Source organism: Neovison vison, chromosome 7, assembly GCF_020171115.1.
Source record: "Neovison vison isolate M4711 chromosome 7, ASM_NN_V1, whole genome shotgun sequence".
NCBI lineage: Eukaryota > Metazoa > Chordata > Mammalia > Carnivora > Mustelidae > Neogale > Neogale vison.
In genome coordinates, this window is record NC_058097.1 from 32510423 (window position 1) to 32526421 (window position 15999).

The following is a 15999-nucleotide window of genomic DNA, read 5'->3' on the forward strand; positions in this document are numbered from 1 at the left end:
GGCTCCTTGCTCAGCGGGGAGCCTGCTTTTCCCTCGCCTGGGTGGCTCAGTGGGTTAAGCAGCTGCCTTCGGCTCAGGTCATGATCCCATTGTCCTCGGATCGAGTCCCACCTCGGGCTCCTTGCTCAGCGGGGAGCCTGCTTTTCCCTCTGCCTCTGCCTGCTGCTCTGCCTGCCTGTGCTTATGCACTCTCTCTCTCTCTCATAAATAAATAAAATCTTAAAAAAAAAAAAAAAAGGAACATGTAAAAAAAAAAAAAGTCAAACCTGACCTGGCAAATATAAAACATCTCATAACGGACTTTTCTGGACACTAATGAATAGAAATTACAGCAGAAATTCTACAAGCACATAATGAGAGCCTAAGAAAGCAATTTCAAGGAAAATATCTCCTAAACAAAACAAAACAAAACAAAACCATCACCATGTTCCTAAGGAGTAGGGAGATCACTGTCTAGGACTCCCCACAGCCACCTTTTCATCCTCTTTCTTGAACAGAATTTTCCAGATTTTCCCCACAAAAATTCAAGGCAGCTCTCTGCTCTCTCTGACCCAAATAACTGGCTCCTTCTTGCCACTTCCCTCTCTCTGAAGCTTACCATCCGAGTTATCCTCCTTTAAGACAGAGAACATTTTTTTTTAAAGATTTCATTTATTTATTTGACAGAGAGAAAGATCACAAGCAGGCAGAGAGGCAGGCAGGCGGGGGTGGGGGGGGAGCGGGCTCCCTGCCTAGCAGAGAGCCCGATGTGGGGCTCGATCCCAGGACCCTGGGATCATGACCTGAGCCGAAGGCAGAGGCTTTAACCCACTGAGCCACCCAGGCGCCCCAAGACAGAACATTTTTAGAGTTTTAGTTGTTATGTGCAGTTATGGGAGGATTGTAAGACTAAAAATGCCAAGTTTGGGACACCCGCTCTGCCTGCCTCTCCTCCGTGTGTGCTCTCTCTCTCTCTCTGACAAATACATAGTCTATAAAAAAAAAAAATAAACCCACCAGGTTTTAGGGGGCAGGTGGTGGGGAATGACCAGTAACTGGCTTTTTAAAATCCCTTCTGTCAAGGGCCACATTTTCTAAGAAGCTTCAGATGACCACGTTGCGTTTACAGTTCAGTCCTAGCAAAAGTATCAAAGATGAAACTTCTTAAAGCAACTCATGAAAACTCACCTAAAAAAGAAGATAAAACTAGGGGCAATTTTTTTTTCCCCTAGAAAACTCAGTTCAGAAGTGCCATGAAATAGCAATATTTAAATAAAACCCGTCTGAGGTAAGCTGAAGTACTCGATTATTTCACGGGATCTATCCGCTTATAAGGACCTTGGGGTGTCATGGTAATTTACTAAAGTTACTTGCAAACCAAAGTCAGCATCATGAAAGGAATGAAATAGGCATCTGTACTGACAGGGTACGAGCTCTCTGGAGGGTACGGGACTTGCAGAATACCACAGTGGGATAGCACTTAGGTAAAAGGGCAACAGACCACTTGACATTATGTATGGGCAGATAGGTTTATGTATGTAAATGCATTTTTAAAAAAAAATCTAGGCAGCTACATCCCCAAATATGAAAGTGGTTAGCTCTGGGGTGCTGGGCAGGATCAGAGAGTAAAGGGCATGGAGTGCCTGGGGGCTCAGTCCTTTGGGCACCTGCTGCCTTGGACCGGGGTCATGGTCCCAGAGATCTGGGATCAGTCCTGCATAGGGGTCCCTGCTCGGCACTGAGCCAGCTTCTCCCTCTGCCTCTGCCCCTCCCCCTGCTTGTACACTAATAGATAAAGAAAATCTTAAGAAAAAAAAAAAAAAAGAGGGTAAAGGGCAACCAGTTCCCTTCATTTAAGTTTTACATATTATTTATATCTCTTCACAATGGAACATTTCACATATTGTTGAGAAATTAAGTAAATTCACTGTGTCTGGGTAGGTGGACAAAATTGTCCTGTATATTCAGTTCATTCTCTAATTTACCATTTGAGAGATTTCTGGGATGCTAACAGGATATTTTGATTATACTGTTTAAAAAGAAAAAAGGAAGAGGAGGAGGAGGGAGGAGGAAGAGGGAGAAGGGAGGAGGTAGGAGAAAAAGAGAAAAACACTTCTAATCAATGTGTAAGAAGTGAGCAGGAGACCAGGCTGCGGGGCAGGCTGGCTTTCCCAGCCGGTTGTCTATAACCTGCCGAGCTACTCTTCACTCTGCATCAGCTTTGTGATGATCTGGAAGCAAACTATCGAGGATTTTCTTCACCACCACTCAGCGGGGCTCCAAGGCAAGCACCATCCGTCCAAGTCCTGGGGCCGCCACTCCTCCCTCAGGGAAACACACCTGGCTCGCACGTGGTTACTAACCCTGCTTCCCCCTGTTCTTTGGAGAACCAGACATTTTCATTATTCTACTGTAGTAGTCTCTGTACGGGGTCTCTCCACAAAAACTACAGTCGGGTATTCCAACTGGGCACAGCCCAACAGCAAGCACAACCCCCCTGCATTAAAGCAAAGGTTAGAACTGGGCTGCTATTTGTGAATAACAGACTGCAGGGGGCGGGTTTCAGTCCGCAGCGGCTGTGGAGAGGCCCATCGCTATCTTTGGCTAGGACGCGGGCAGGAGAAAAAAAAATAGCATCTTAAAGGGTCTCCTATTCCAAGACTGGCATTAAAAAGGCTAAAAACACACAGTAATGCCATCTCTGTACGGAAAAACCTTTCTCATCAGTCTAAACAGGGTCGCCTTTAGAATGACAAGGTCATTTTCTTTAATAGCCATTCAAGTTTTACATAAAGGCTCATACCAGAGGTTTTGAAGATAAATGAAAGCACAAGGCCTTTATTGAATTACAGATTATGAATAATAAGCCCAATGGTAAGCACTGGGGGCAGATGTGCGTAGAAAGGCAATTTATAAAATTCTCGAGGCAAACAATTGACATCTTTGAAGAAATCGTCGTTAGCTTTTAAAAAAAAAAAAAAAAAAAAAAAAAAGCTTCCAGGTGTGCAATTCATTCATAGTTATCAGTAACTGGTGCCCAGGATATGACCTCAGGGAATGTCGAGATTTCATAAATCATTTGTATCAAATCTCTTTTTCTGGTAAATTCCTTAGTGTCTCTGCAGCGGTAACTAGACAAGATTGGAAAGCTTTCAAGATGATTCAAACCTCCAGCACCTCACAGGAGTCCGCATTTCTTAACACAGTAGGCAATGCTAATCAAAGAAGGAAATAAATGAAAAGGTTATTAAAAACAAACACTGGCTTGCCAAACTTCTAAATACATATACGTCTATGTATATTCCGCTAAAAGATGTTTCTCTCAATCGTCTGTTCACATTTTCTATCCAGAAACTACGCGTTCACCGTTCACACTGTGCGGTAAGACAGTGCTCTCTTTGGTGACGAGAACAGTGAAGGCTGGGCTACTTGTCCTAAGTGTTTGGGTTATTTGAGAATCATAGTACTTTCAAAAGACTTTTTTTTTTTAAGTGAATCTTTCAAATTTAAATATATAAAAAAAAAATCAGAGAGGGATCTTAAATTCTGGAGATTTCAGTTTAGGGTCAAAGAGATGAGCTATAAAAAACCGCAACCAGACTATAAAAGGTAATCATGAAAACGATTTTGGGCACAGCCATGGACTGCACAGAACCCAAGCTGAAAGGTGAGATAAGTATAAACTCAAAAAAAAAAAAAACCAAAAACCAAAAACAAAAACCTGGCTGATAGCCAGTAAGTAATCTCAGTCTCTTTAGAAGGTACGACTGAGTGAGCCACACCACGTAAGTTACTGGCTTTAGACAGTGCTTCTCCCTCCGTGACCTGTCCACCCCACGGTGCTGGTAAGGAACAGCTTGTGAGACTTCATCATCTGTCGTTACTCCAGCATCTTTAAGGTAAAACAACACTCCTAGCAAATTCACCCAGACTGCTTAGGGGAGCCCCCGCCTTGTAGTCCCACAGAAGCTGCTGGAAGGACAAGAGGACAAGACTGACTAGAACCACAGGGACCTCCTTTAAAATGCAAAGATAATGATGTGCAAATGCTAATAAACACTTGTGCTGAGATACACTAATCAAGAGATTTCCTGTTCTCATCTGCTGTTAGTGACAGGGCGAACTTTCCCCTAGGTAAATCTGGGAGATACCTCAAGGTCACAACTACCAAAGGAGATCCATTCATTCTTCCCCCCCAACCCCCACCCCCCGCCCCGTTCAATCTCTTGTATAGTGGGGCCTCCTTCTGGCTAGTAGACAGTGGACTAGGTTACATTTAATAGGGTGTATTAAGTAGAAAAGTAAAGGCCAAATACTGAAAATCACAAAATCTGCATAAGAGCAAGACAAACATTAGCAGTGTATTAACTAAAAACAGCCTTTAAGTAAATATTGAATTCTGGATAGCAAGTAGATCAGCAGAGTTTAGAAGCAATTCTCCTGGTTAATAATGCTGTCAACATTTGATTTCTACAGCTGGTTAGGTCATCATCTTTGATGGCAAGGAAAAAAAAAAAGGTTGCTCGAGGCGTTAAGTTAGATGGGAGAGAAACGGGCTTCTGGGTTACATCATTTTCGAGCCATGCTAAAATCTGGCTCGAAATAACTCCCATGGTAAAATCTGACTGATTTCTTAGTTATGTTCGATACCAAAGCAGCGTATTGCAATTTCTTTTAACGTCGATTCCGCCCTCCAATGTTTTGACAAGATACTCCTGAAACTCAGAAGCTGAGGCAAGACACAGCACTTTCAAGGGGCTGCTCTTAGACATCTTTGTTCCCACGGTGATGCTGCGTGGTTCTCTAAATATTTCACTAGATGAATTCTTTCACTGATGAAAATTATAATAAAGTGACTATTAAATATAACTTTCTACTCAATGAAGCTCAATAGGGCCATTTATGGAATGCTTTCCTCACCAAATAGTTGATGAGAACGTTGCTCTCCACTCATGGAAGCCGCTGAATGAGCTTGCAGAGCAAGAACTGATGGGCAAGAACGAGCTCCTTCCCATCGTTAGCTGAACACCTCAGTATTTATCACAGCAAAATTGGAACTATCTTCTTTTATATGTTACCACTTAATTCCTGAAGTTATATGAGAAGCAACCAACCTCCCACGAACATTCCTACTGAAACAGCTAAGAAAATCAACAGGTTACCACTGAAGGAACGGACCCGCGTCCACCTATACTGCTCAGCGTTAAAATAAAATTGGCACGCAACCACGAACAGTAAGAAGGCCAATGCAACTTAACAGTCATACCTGATAATGGGCATCTCTAGGGGTTTCTACACAGCAGCCTTAATAACTGACTACATCCTAGCCAAGGGGGAGAGGTCTTTGCGGCAAGCAAGCGGCGGCAAGAGGGTCCTGCAGCTGACCGTGGCCATTCTCTCTTCTGGCCCGCCTACAGCTCTGGAAACCCCAAACGCTAGTCCACAGGGTAAGACAAGTACAGCTCACACTTACCATGACGTGGGGGAGGGAATGACAAAACACTTGGGAGGTATGAGACTTCAGAGGGGAAAAAAAGAAAAAAAAAAAAGACTATTAGTCATGCACACGCAGGCTTTTACCCTGGGAAGACTTCACCCAGGAGTATCTGGAGCCAAAGCAAATCACCCAAGTAGTAATGACAGGCTCAAAATGCACGTAAAGGTAAAACACACTGAAATGAGGACAAAAATAGGCTACGATCAACTGTTGAAGCCCAGAGGGCAACCACACGTCAGGCCAACAGATCACGAGATCGAAGTGAGGTTTGAAAACCCCGCGCAACATCTCCCAACAAGACAAAGACACCAGAAACCAGGCACCTTCAACGGACACCTTAAAACTGGAGGGGGGAAAAAATGCAGTTACCTTTGTCATCAAGACATAAGCGCTCAGATTTTGTGCGGACACGTCTACGACCTATCAGCACCTCTAAAACCGCATGTGTGTTAGGACTTTTCAAGGAGTTTCGACATGGACCAGGTACGCACACACCCGACTGCCAGAACAATGTCCCACAGTGCGGCAGAATTTGTCAGATCCCTCTCTACGAGGACGAGGAGAGGAAAGTTATGACTCATGAATATGGATGGACTGTAGTATTTAAATGACACGTTTCTGCTATCGTCACAGAATCTTTATAGGAAGTATCAGAACGCAAAAAAGAAAAAAAGACAGGAGTCAAATAACAGAGATGAAATGCACAAAAACAAATGAGCAGGCCAACTAAAAGTTCTTGAAAGTATTTTTACTTCAGATTGAAAAATGAACAGCTTCACGCTGTTCATTGCAAGATACACAGTATTCACAAATACAATGCTGGTCATTTGAGGATAAGGACACGCCTCAGTTTCTCCTTCATGCTTTTTCTTTTAGAAAGATACTGTTTACCAAAAAGAAACTTCAGCAGTACAGGAAAAACTATTTTCCCAATAGATTTACGAAAACCTAAGATTCCCAATGGAATCAAGATTATCTTCCCGCTACCACCATCTTAATATAATCACATGCTTATTGGAACGCTAATATCTGCATCCTAAGAGTACATTTACTTTCAACAATGAGGGTGATTCTTAAAACAAAAGAAAAGAAAAGAAAAAAAACTTCAGTGTGGTAAATGTACCGATGGATCTCTGCAAGTATTAAGTGTCTGAGAAAGGCAGCTAAGACTGGGTTTAATAGTATTTTATAAATAATTGTTCCCTTCGCGGTAAACATCAGTCTACACGTTCGCAAGAGTCCTAGAAATAAATACTGTGATTATGCACAATATGTTATGACAAACTAATTCCAAAGAACGAAAGCTCAACATCGTGATAAAAATTCTGATCAGAATAAAATGGGACTCGAAAATTTAAGACATTGTCAACATAACATCACATTTAAAATTTTCCACAGGTTTACACAAGCATTAGGAGTTTCCAGTTGTGGAACACATTTTTCCGTTGCGAATTAAAATACGAACAGATCAAAAAGTGTTAATTGCAGTGATGACATCAATTTGGGTCTTACTTTAGCATTATTCTCTTTTTAAAAAGTCACACTAAGTGTCCATTAATGGTCTGATTGGTCTTTAGTATTTCATAAATGTATATAAAAGAAATTCCTAAAAGCCAATAGTATTTTATATGTGTGTGTGCGTGTGTGTACATGTATATACACACACGTATATGTATATATATACGTATCTATCAAAGAATCTCATTTCAGAAATGGCTATAATTAACAGAGCCACACACACTGATGCTAAACATAAGAGCTTTCACATTGAAAGAAAGCATTTTCAGAAATGTCACTTACATCCTATTATATTCAATATTCCTGAGTTTCAAACTCAGCATGTGATGGATAACAGAATTACACATCTCATTGGTGCTCAAAGCGGACCACAACCAAAATTTACAGTAGGATTGAAACAAGCCAATGTTTTAAAAAGTTTTAATTAAAGATAACAATTCCATGGAAGGAGAGGATAAAGAATGGGATGACAAGAAGTATTTGGTCTTAATAAGGCAATACAAAATAGATCCATTATCAAAGACCATTTAATTTTTAAAGATCAACAATACCAAAAGCATAAAGTGGAGTATAAGAAAATAGTTTTTTATAAGTATGATTTAATTAAAGCTGTTTACAGTTATTCTCTCCCACAGTAGTTAAGCATGGATTTAAAAAAGAAGAAGAGATGAGAAAAACAAGCGCGCGGTACACAGGGTTAGAGGAGCTAGCATGCAAAGTCTGTGGAACTCGGGGAGTCACTGCCACAGCAACGGGACCGGACGGGGGTGGCTTTTTTTTTTTTTTTTCCTATTAGGAAGAAAAACAAAAGAAAACAAAAAGACTGCAAAGGAAACAAACACCAAGTCATGTAATTGCCCATTGCCCAAGACGACAGCACTATAGAAAAACAGTTGCAAGGTAATTCTTAGAGATGACTAGAGATTTTTTCAGTGTTTACACAAAAGTACATAGTACATTTTTTTTTTTTTTTTTTTTTTTACAAAATAAAACGTCATTTGCCACCATAAACCTTTTCTTTAGAGAGGAAAAATTTTTGCAGCAGGTCACAAGGGTTCTAGTAAGTCATTTCAATGCTGAGGAAAACAAATGGAGTAATAGAACTAATCACTTCCCTATATATGGATGTTAAGATGACAAGTCAGATTATTTTTCAAACTAATCCTGAGAAAAATCTGTTTACAATTTAAACAGTAATGTTATGTAAAAAGTATTAACAAATCCACTATTACAAATATCAATTTCCTATATGGTCATCTATATATACACACAATAAAATGGTAAATATATGCAAAAATATTAAAAAAAAAAAAGAAAACATGCACAGATCACTTTCCCCTTTGGAATCTGGACTTCCTATGAGATACTTTTGTTTTCTTTCCCCACCCCATCCTCTGAAATCGGTTTTTGTTTCTATCACCCTACCCACACTGAATACTATTCCCTATAACTCTGCATAAAGCCAATGAGAAATAGATTTATTTTACATTCAAGCTTTAAATCTTAAAATGACCCTGTTGTAGCATATGACTTATCAAATGAGCAGCCTTTTTTTTTTTCCCCCTTTTTTGCTTGCTTTTTGTTTTTGCAGTTGTCAGTCTTCATGATCCATTCCGTGGCGAGCTGGGAAAAAACGCAGTTGCTAAATCAGAGTCTGAACAGTGAAGGCTCCCGAATGCCAGGAGTCCCTATCCAACTGTCCTGAGCATGAGATCATTGCACACAGAAGACAGTCCATCGTACAACGCCGACTATCTACAAAGGTCTGAGAGGGGGGCATCCCTCTTGTGTTTCCTCTTTTTGCCATGGTAATACTGATTATTTGATTTGCCTTGATGCTGTTTGTTTGTCATCAAGGAACCATGGCTTGTTTGAGTTGTACCTTGGAAGCCTTTGCTGGAAGAACGAAAGAGCCTTGCTGATCCATGCTGCAGAGAAACAAAGTGGTCAAAGAGACATCAGTCTTGTGGATTCAACAGACCGTCGCTAAGACCTGACTTGGGGCGCTTTCAACACGAGGAATATGCTGACTTATCTAGCAGAACATGATGCTACAGCGGTTCACGATCTTGAGCTCTAACACTTACTGAAAATTCTGGAATATTGCCTTGACTTCCTAACAGAGGGCATGGAATGTTAACACTTTTCTCAAGGAACCTACCCACCAATGCAGCACATAATAAATGGCATTACTGGAAGAAGCCCTTAGACATAGGTGCACTGCCCCATCAGTGGTCGTCACGCCTAGCAGCCCCTTCCCTGCTGTCACTTTAACTGCCATTTCTAAATGGATCTGGGTTTGGTGCACATGATGAGGGCTTTAGAGGTACACTGGATTCTGAGTCGGGTCACACAGGAGGTGATAAACATTAAGAACCCATCTCTACTGCCTAGAGGCCTTCCGCAGGGTCCCCAGGGCACTGAGGGTCAGAGCCCAGTAGGAGATAGCTCCTTTCTTCATGTTGATTCATTCTTCATGATCAACAAAATTTTAGGCAACTACAAAACTGAAAATAGAGTATTTTCTGTGGCCTTTTTAAGTCAAAGCTGACAGGCACTGAATGACTATGGTTGACTACTGCCTGATCATTTCAACACAAGCAACTAGGTACTGAGTGTTAAAATATTAAAAAGGATCTGTTACTCCCAGATATGCACAACATTGCCGAGAGGTCATGCACAAGCTTCACAGGAGCTCACTTCAAGTACAAGTCAATCTTTTTATGACTCAATGCAATTTTTTTAAATGCTGAATCTGCAAAAAGGTGGGTTGGCAGGGACACCTTATAAGGACAAGTCACTGAATTCCCATCAGAGATTTATATTACAAGGGTGTCTCATGATGATCTTCAGGACATCCTATTACTAGAAGCACTGTGCTGTGGAACTTCTTAGAAAAACCAGGTTTGTCCTTTAAACATAGAGTTTTCTTCAAACCCATGATGTGTGTGTATATATATGTCTATCTTCCATGTAACATACAGAAAATCACGTGTAAGAAGTTCTAAATATTTTGTACTGAATACTAATGATCAAAACCACACATTCCACACACCTGAGATTTGTTGGTGCTGTTGGAGGTGGTAGTGGTTTGGGTGCTCTGCATTTTCCCAACTGCCTGAGAGGACTCCAAGGACACATCTTGCGACCCCACTCGGTTCCCCGTGGACGGACGGCAGAGCAGCTGTTTTGGGGTTTTGCACGGCGTTGCGTCGGAATCCTAACACAAGTCATACGAGTCATACGAGTTATAATGGGACATATTAATAATTTAGAAATTCAATATTCAGGAGGATAAACAACATTGGGTAGGTACTCTCGGGACTAAATTTAAACATCTGGGAGTTAAAGGAAGCCCCCTGAGGAATTTATAAAATTCCTTCTTCTTAAAATTTCCTTCTTCCACAAATTCCCCTCCAAACATTCAAAGTCGGTTACTTTATCAGAGAGTCTCTGTTCATTGCTAAATCTATTGCCCATGCCCGACCTCGCTAACTGACCCTGAAGGGGCTCACAGAGGTCCAAGTTTATTTGCACAACTATTTATAGGAAATGAACCATGGTACCGTGGAAAGAACGTGGTAAAGATGAGGCCCTATGTCCTGACTCAACCAAAACCAAAATGATTGGTTCTGAAGTCTCAATTTCGGCGAGTCTGTGATAACCCATCAGTGAGGCCTCCAACCAACCCTCCCCCCACCCCCGTGAGGGCCTTCCTGGAGACCATGGGCTACGTCCCACCTGTTTCTGGACTGCCTGGGCCTGGACTGTGCTACTTCTCCCCTCAGATCGACCCTTCCGCTCCACGCTCTACCCAGTGACACACACTCCTGGGCCCTAAGGCTCTCTCCTGAGGCCGTCTCTGTCCCCACCCTGCTGCATCTGGAACCTCCCGCTCAGCGGCATCCTGTACAGCTCTGCTCTGGGAACCAGAGGCACACAGGAGACTGCCACGTGAGGATTCCTGACTCCACCAGGACACGTGTCATCAACAGCATAACATCACATCCCTTCCATATTTACATTATTACTCTTTACATCATACACTAATAAAGTCAAAATTCAAGTAATGGGTAAACCCATTTTATATTTCAATTAAGTAAACTCAAAATTAACCACGATGAGGAAAACTGTAGGTATAACTGATCCTAAAAATTCAGTCAGGGCTGGAGTCAGACAGTAGAGGCGCGGCTGCCGGGGGGCTGCGGGGAAGGAGGAATCGTCAGGGGCTGCTACCAGGTTTCTCTCTGGATAACGGCCATGTCCCGGACTTAGTGAATACAGTATTTCAGTGAATACACTGAAATACACTAAAAACCACCGAACTATACATTTTAAAACAGTGAACTTTATGTGAATTATATCTCAATTTTTGAAACTTCCATCAAGAAGCTCAAAAACAGGGACGCCTGGGTGGCTCAGTTGGTGAAGAGGCTGCCTTCGGCTCAGGTCATGATCCCGGCGTCCTGGGATTGAGTCCCACATCGGGTTCCTTGCTGGGCAGGGAGCCTGCTTCTCCCTCTGCCTCTGCCTGCGTTCACTCTTAACATTACTGAGTGGAAGAAGCCTTACGCAAAAGAGTATACGCTGTAATCATTCCGCTCGTGAAATTCTGGAACAGGCGAAACCAACCCGGGGTATCAGAAAATCCTAGCAGCGGTTACCTCTGGGGTGGATGCGAGACTGACTGGAAAGCATCATGAAGGACTTCTCTGGGAGGACGGTAGAAGTCTGTATCTTGTTATAGTTGGGGTTACACACATGTATAGCGTGGTTAAGTACAATTAAGATTTCCTTGTGCGTCGATTTTATATCAAAAGAAAAAAACTACACAAATACTGAACTCTGGTCATGAGGAGCACGCCATAGTACTTTGGGGGAAGTGTCTGTGATTTACTTTGAACCATATCAAAGAATAAGATGAATTAGGGGCGCCTGGGTGGCTCAGTGGGTTAAAGCCTCTGCCTTCAGCTCAGGTCATGATCCCAGGGTCTCGGGATCGAGCCCCACGTCGGGCTCTCTGCTCCATAGGGAGCCTGCTTCCTCCTCTCTCTCTCTCTGCCTGCCTCTCTGCCTATGTGTGATCTCTGTCTGTCAAATAAATAAATAAAATCTTTAAAAAAAAAAAAAAAGAATAAGAATAAGATGAATTAGTGGACAGAGGGATGAATGAACGGCTAGCTTCGCGATAAGCGAGGCACATGTTAATGGCAGAATCTAATGGGGATATACACGGACACTCGCTAAAATTCTTTCACTCTTGCCATATGCTTAAAAATTTCCATCCAAGGTGGGGGACGTGTATAATCAGTGAAGTTATTAAAATTTCCCAGTAGCAAATAAGAGAAGGAGATAGGCTTAGCCCTCTAGACAGAGTCACCCCCCACAAAAGAACTCCTAAGTGTCTAGGTTCAGAAAAGCCATGTCCTCATACTTACGACATCACTAGAGCTGGACTGTGTGGCAGAAGAGGAAGACACTGGACCTGATGAAGAGTTTGAAGAGTGTTTACTAAGAGATTCCGAAGTTTTACTTCTACATTTTCCAAGGGCTTCATTTTCTTCAGATAGATTATTATTACATTTATCTAACTGCTGAGTATCTACTATCAAGGTAACACCATTTCCTGAAAGAGTGGCAAAAGATTGGAAAACGTTTCTTCCCATTAAACACACACAACACAGAAAAGCCACTAATGCTTGGTCAATCGATCAATGAAAAGCTCTTACCATTGCATGAAGGCTCGGGCCTGTTCTGCAAGCCCCACTGCTTTGAGATCCAATCTCTGTACGTGGCAACTTCGTCGGTCACTCTAATTATTCTACCTAGTATGCTGCACATGTTCAAAGAAAAAGGAGAAGAGGGGGTCATTAATTTGGAGATAAAAAGCCACAATCAATTCTGACCCAACGGGCTGACTTTAGTTAAGCCTTTACCTCTCCGTTTCGTTGTTGGGGTAGTACTTGGCTATTGGTGAGACAGCGTGACTCAAAACAACATAGGCATAATCGAAGGCCTGTTTCACCTGCATGGCCCCATATGAACTCCTTCCAACATCATTACCTTTAAAAGAAATGCATATAGAAGATAGTAAGCGTGACCATTGCTTAGGAAGACCTAAACGCTCATGGGTCCTGTTCCAGAAGAGCACGGGCAATTGCTTTCCTGTTACAGTTGCACAAAGAAGCTGGGCGGGCAGCCGTCCCCACAACTCCCCAGGCTCTGAACGTGTGTATCATGCAGTATGAATGTTATGGCATAGAAATTGCCTAAATGCACTCAGGCCCAACAGGGACTATCCCACATGGTCATGCAAACAAAAGGAGTTAACCCCCTGCGCTCTCCTAAGAGTGAAACCAAGGTATAAGACAAGACATCCCTATCTTTTGTTTCTATTAGCTATCCAAATATCTCTGGCATGAAATTTTAAGCAAGGACCACCTTGCTGAAAATCTTTGTGCTCTTTTGGTCGAGTAGCCCTCTGACAAACATCTCCTCAATGAATAAACATACAGAACTATTAACGCTTATAATATGACAAATCAGCCAGAAAAGAGCCCCTGGGCAACTACCCTCTCTCTCAACTCCCTTTCCTTATCCATTTTCAAAGTTAGCACGTTAAGCAAATGATTAAAGGCATCTCCACTGAAGTCTGATAACGTAAAATATTTTTACAGCTATAGTGAGAAAAAATACTGCCCAGAAAAACTAGGATACAAGCAAACAAACACAGCCCCACATAAGCAGGGAAGGGATCTCCTGGTCCTTTTCAAGCCAATGGGAAGCTGGGAAAGGCACAGGGAGACCATGTAAAATTAGAAGATGAATGAAGGGGTCCAAAAGGCAAACAAATGGTCTCCTTGAGCCCTTTTGCTCATCATTTCTAAAGTATTTACCAGGCTCACTGCCTCTGAGGACTTCAGAAACCTCACTGAAAGCCTTGGGTGACAAATGGCTGGAATTGGGGGCAATGAGGACACAACAAAGCAAAAAAACGGCCTTCAGTCTGGAGATGCGCACAACCCCCCACCCACCCCGCCCCAGCAGCTAATACCTATACCTATACTCCCTGGCCTCTCAGGGTCAGACAGATCCTACTCCCAACACACTGGGAGTAGGAGGCGTGTTTTTCTGGTGTGTGCACGCGGACATGTGTGTTTTCGTACAAAAGATTTTGATGAAAAAGAATGAGTAAATCAGAAGTTAATCTTTCATTTTTCATCTAAAGAGAGATTTTTCTTTGAAAGATTTGTTTATTTAAGTAATCTCTACATCGAACCTAAGGCTCAAACTCGCGACCCCAAGATCAAGAGTCGCATGCTCCAATGACTGAGCAGGCCAGGGGCTCCGCCTCTAAAGAGAGCTTGAAGTTCAATACTGACAACGCCCTTTCTTTGAATGCCCACAAATTTACCTAATTTCAATACCTGGTTGTAAAGGATCTTCAATATAAAGCATCGACGGCCTGTAGCCATCGAGCATATTTTTCTGTACTTCATCTTTGGCCACATATGAACCACCATCCTTTATCCGGATGCCAGTCTTTAAATAATTGAAGTGTCGTCCATATAATTCAAAAAATTCTATTAAGAGAACACCATAGTTTGTATTGGGGATGCAAGCATCTTCCCTGGGATGTAACTAAAACCAGGAAAAAAAAAAAAAAAAAGAAATTACATTGGCTTTTCTCTAAATCATCAAGGTGGGGAGAATAAGTGACATCGTAACTTCACAAAACAGCACTATCCTAATTTTAGCGAGGATAGCAGCTGACAGGGAAATGGAGGCACGGCGGCCGTAAACTGCTGGTACAGACAACACAAAAGCCCATGGGTACACAACTGGGGGGCGACAATCTGTTTATAAGATTCAAGGCTGAATTTTATAGCTGCCCAAGGGTGCTGACGGGGTTGACAGGGCCCAGCCCGTCAGGGAAGCCATTCTGACTCACGAACAGAGTCAGGCAGTTGGAAACACTGTGCCCCATACACACAGTCACAGACAATGTTAAGACTTCAAAACTCACTCCACCCAGATAGCCCATATCAATTCCAGCTGAACTTCTAAGATTCGAGGCTTAGAAGTGATTCTTGATTTTCACATTTATACTACTACTTACACTTTTGGAAACCACGCCGTACCTACACATTAAAATCTGAGTGAGGATTCTCAAAACTACTTGAGCGTACGAGATTAAAAACAAAAAAATTCGTTCCTGGGATTTAAAAATACTTATTTGTTGGGGCGCCTGGGTGGCTCAGTGGGTTAAGCCACTGCCTTCGGCTCAGGTCATGATCTCAGGGTCCTGGGATCAAGGCCCGCATCGGGCTCCAAGGGAGCCTGCTTCCCTCTCTCTCTCTGCCTGCCTCTCTGTCTACTTGTGATCTCTCTCTGTCAAATAAATGAATAAAATCTTTAAAAAAAAATACTTATTTGTTAAATTATAAAAAGGTACCCAGTTTAGAGGGAAAAGTAATTAAGGGAAGCATTCCAATTAGAACTTGATTTCCATTTTCCCCCAAAATGATTCCAAACTGATCTATTTTATTTTGGTGTACACTAGGCATGGTATAATCAAACAACTTACCTGAAGGAAACTGACTGCCATTAAAAAGAGACTATATGAACCAATTCCACCTGTAAATACTTCATTAAGGTCCCTCTGTAATAAGAATTGTTTCAATACTAAAACCAAGTATGGTAATACAGGGTATTTCTGAAAAAGAAAATTATATTTTCAGTGAATTCCTAGTTCAGTAATTGTGCTAAAGCATTATCAGGAGCATAAACTGGTCCTTACATTACAAACTTTAGTGGAGATATCCAATCCACTTAATTTTCTATTTTAAGAGCAAGCTAGAAAAAAAATAAGCTGTGAGTAATTAAGGATTTTCTCCTCACCCCTAGAGATCTAAAACAGGCAGACGTAAATAACAGCATCAAGCACTCACTATGGGACAGACACACGAGCATATATTTGAGGACACTCATTTATTCCCGTATTT

The 15999-nt window shown here is 42.0% G+C and overlaps 1 protein-coding gene across 2 annotated transcripts in view; it reads right to left on the reverse strand.

The window, feature by feature from the left end:
• Window positions 1-6203: 6203 nt before the first annotated feature.
• Window positions 6204-15999, reverse strand: part of TENT4B (terminal nucleotidyltransferase 4B) — a 69479-nt gene continuing 59683 nt past the window's right edge. Inside the window, exons 6-12 of one of the 2 annotated variants that reach the window (XM_044256191.1) lie at window positions 15582-15710; window positions 14422-14635; window positions 12931-13057; window positions 12724-12827; window positions 12433-12479; window positions 10050-10214; window positions 6204-8922 (exon numbers count right to left, since the gene is read on the reverse strand). In XM_044256191.1, coding sequence (XP_044112126.1) covers window positions 8746-8922; window positions 10050-10214; window positions 12433-12479; window positions 12724-12827; window positions 12931-13057; window positions 14422-14635; window positions 15582-15710 — 963 coding nt within the window. In that variant the 3' untranslated portion in view covers window positions 6204-8745. Of the gene's footprint in view, window positions 8923-10049; window positions 10215-12432; window positions 12621-12723; window positions 12828-12930; window positions 13058-14421; window positions 14636-15581; window positions 15711-15999 lie in introns of both variants that reach the window. The other variant, XM_044256190.1, reaches the window with a different exon arrangement.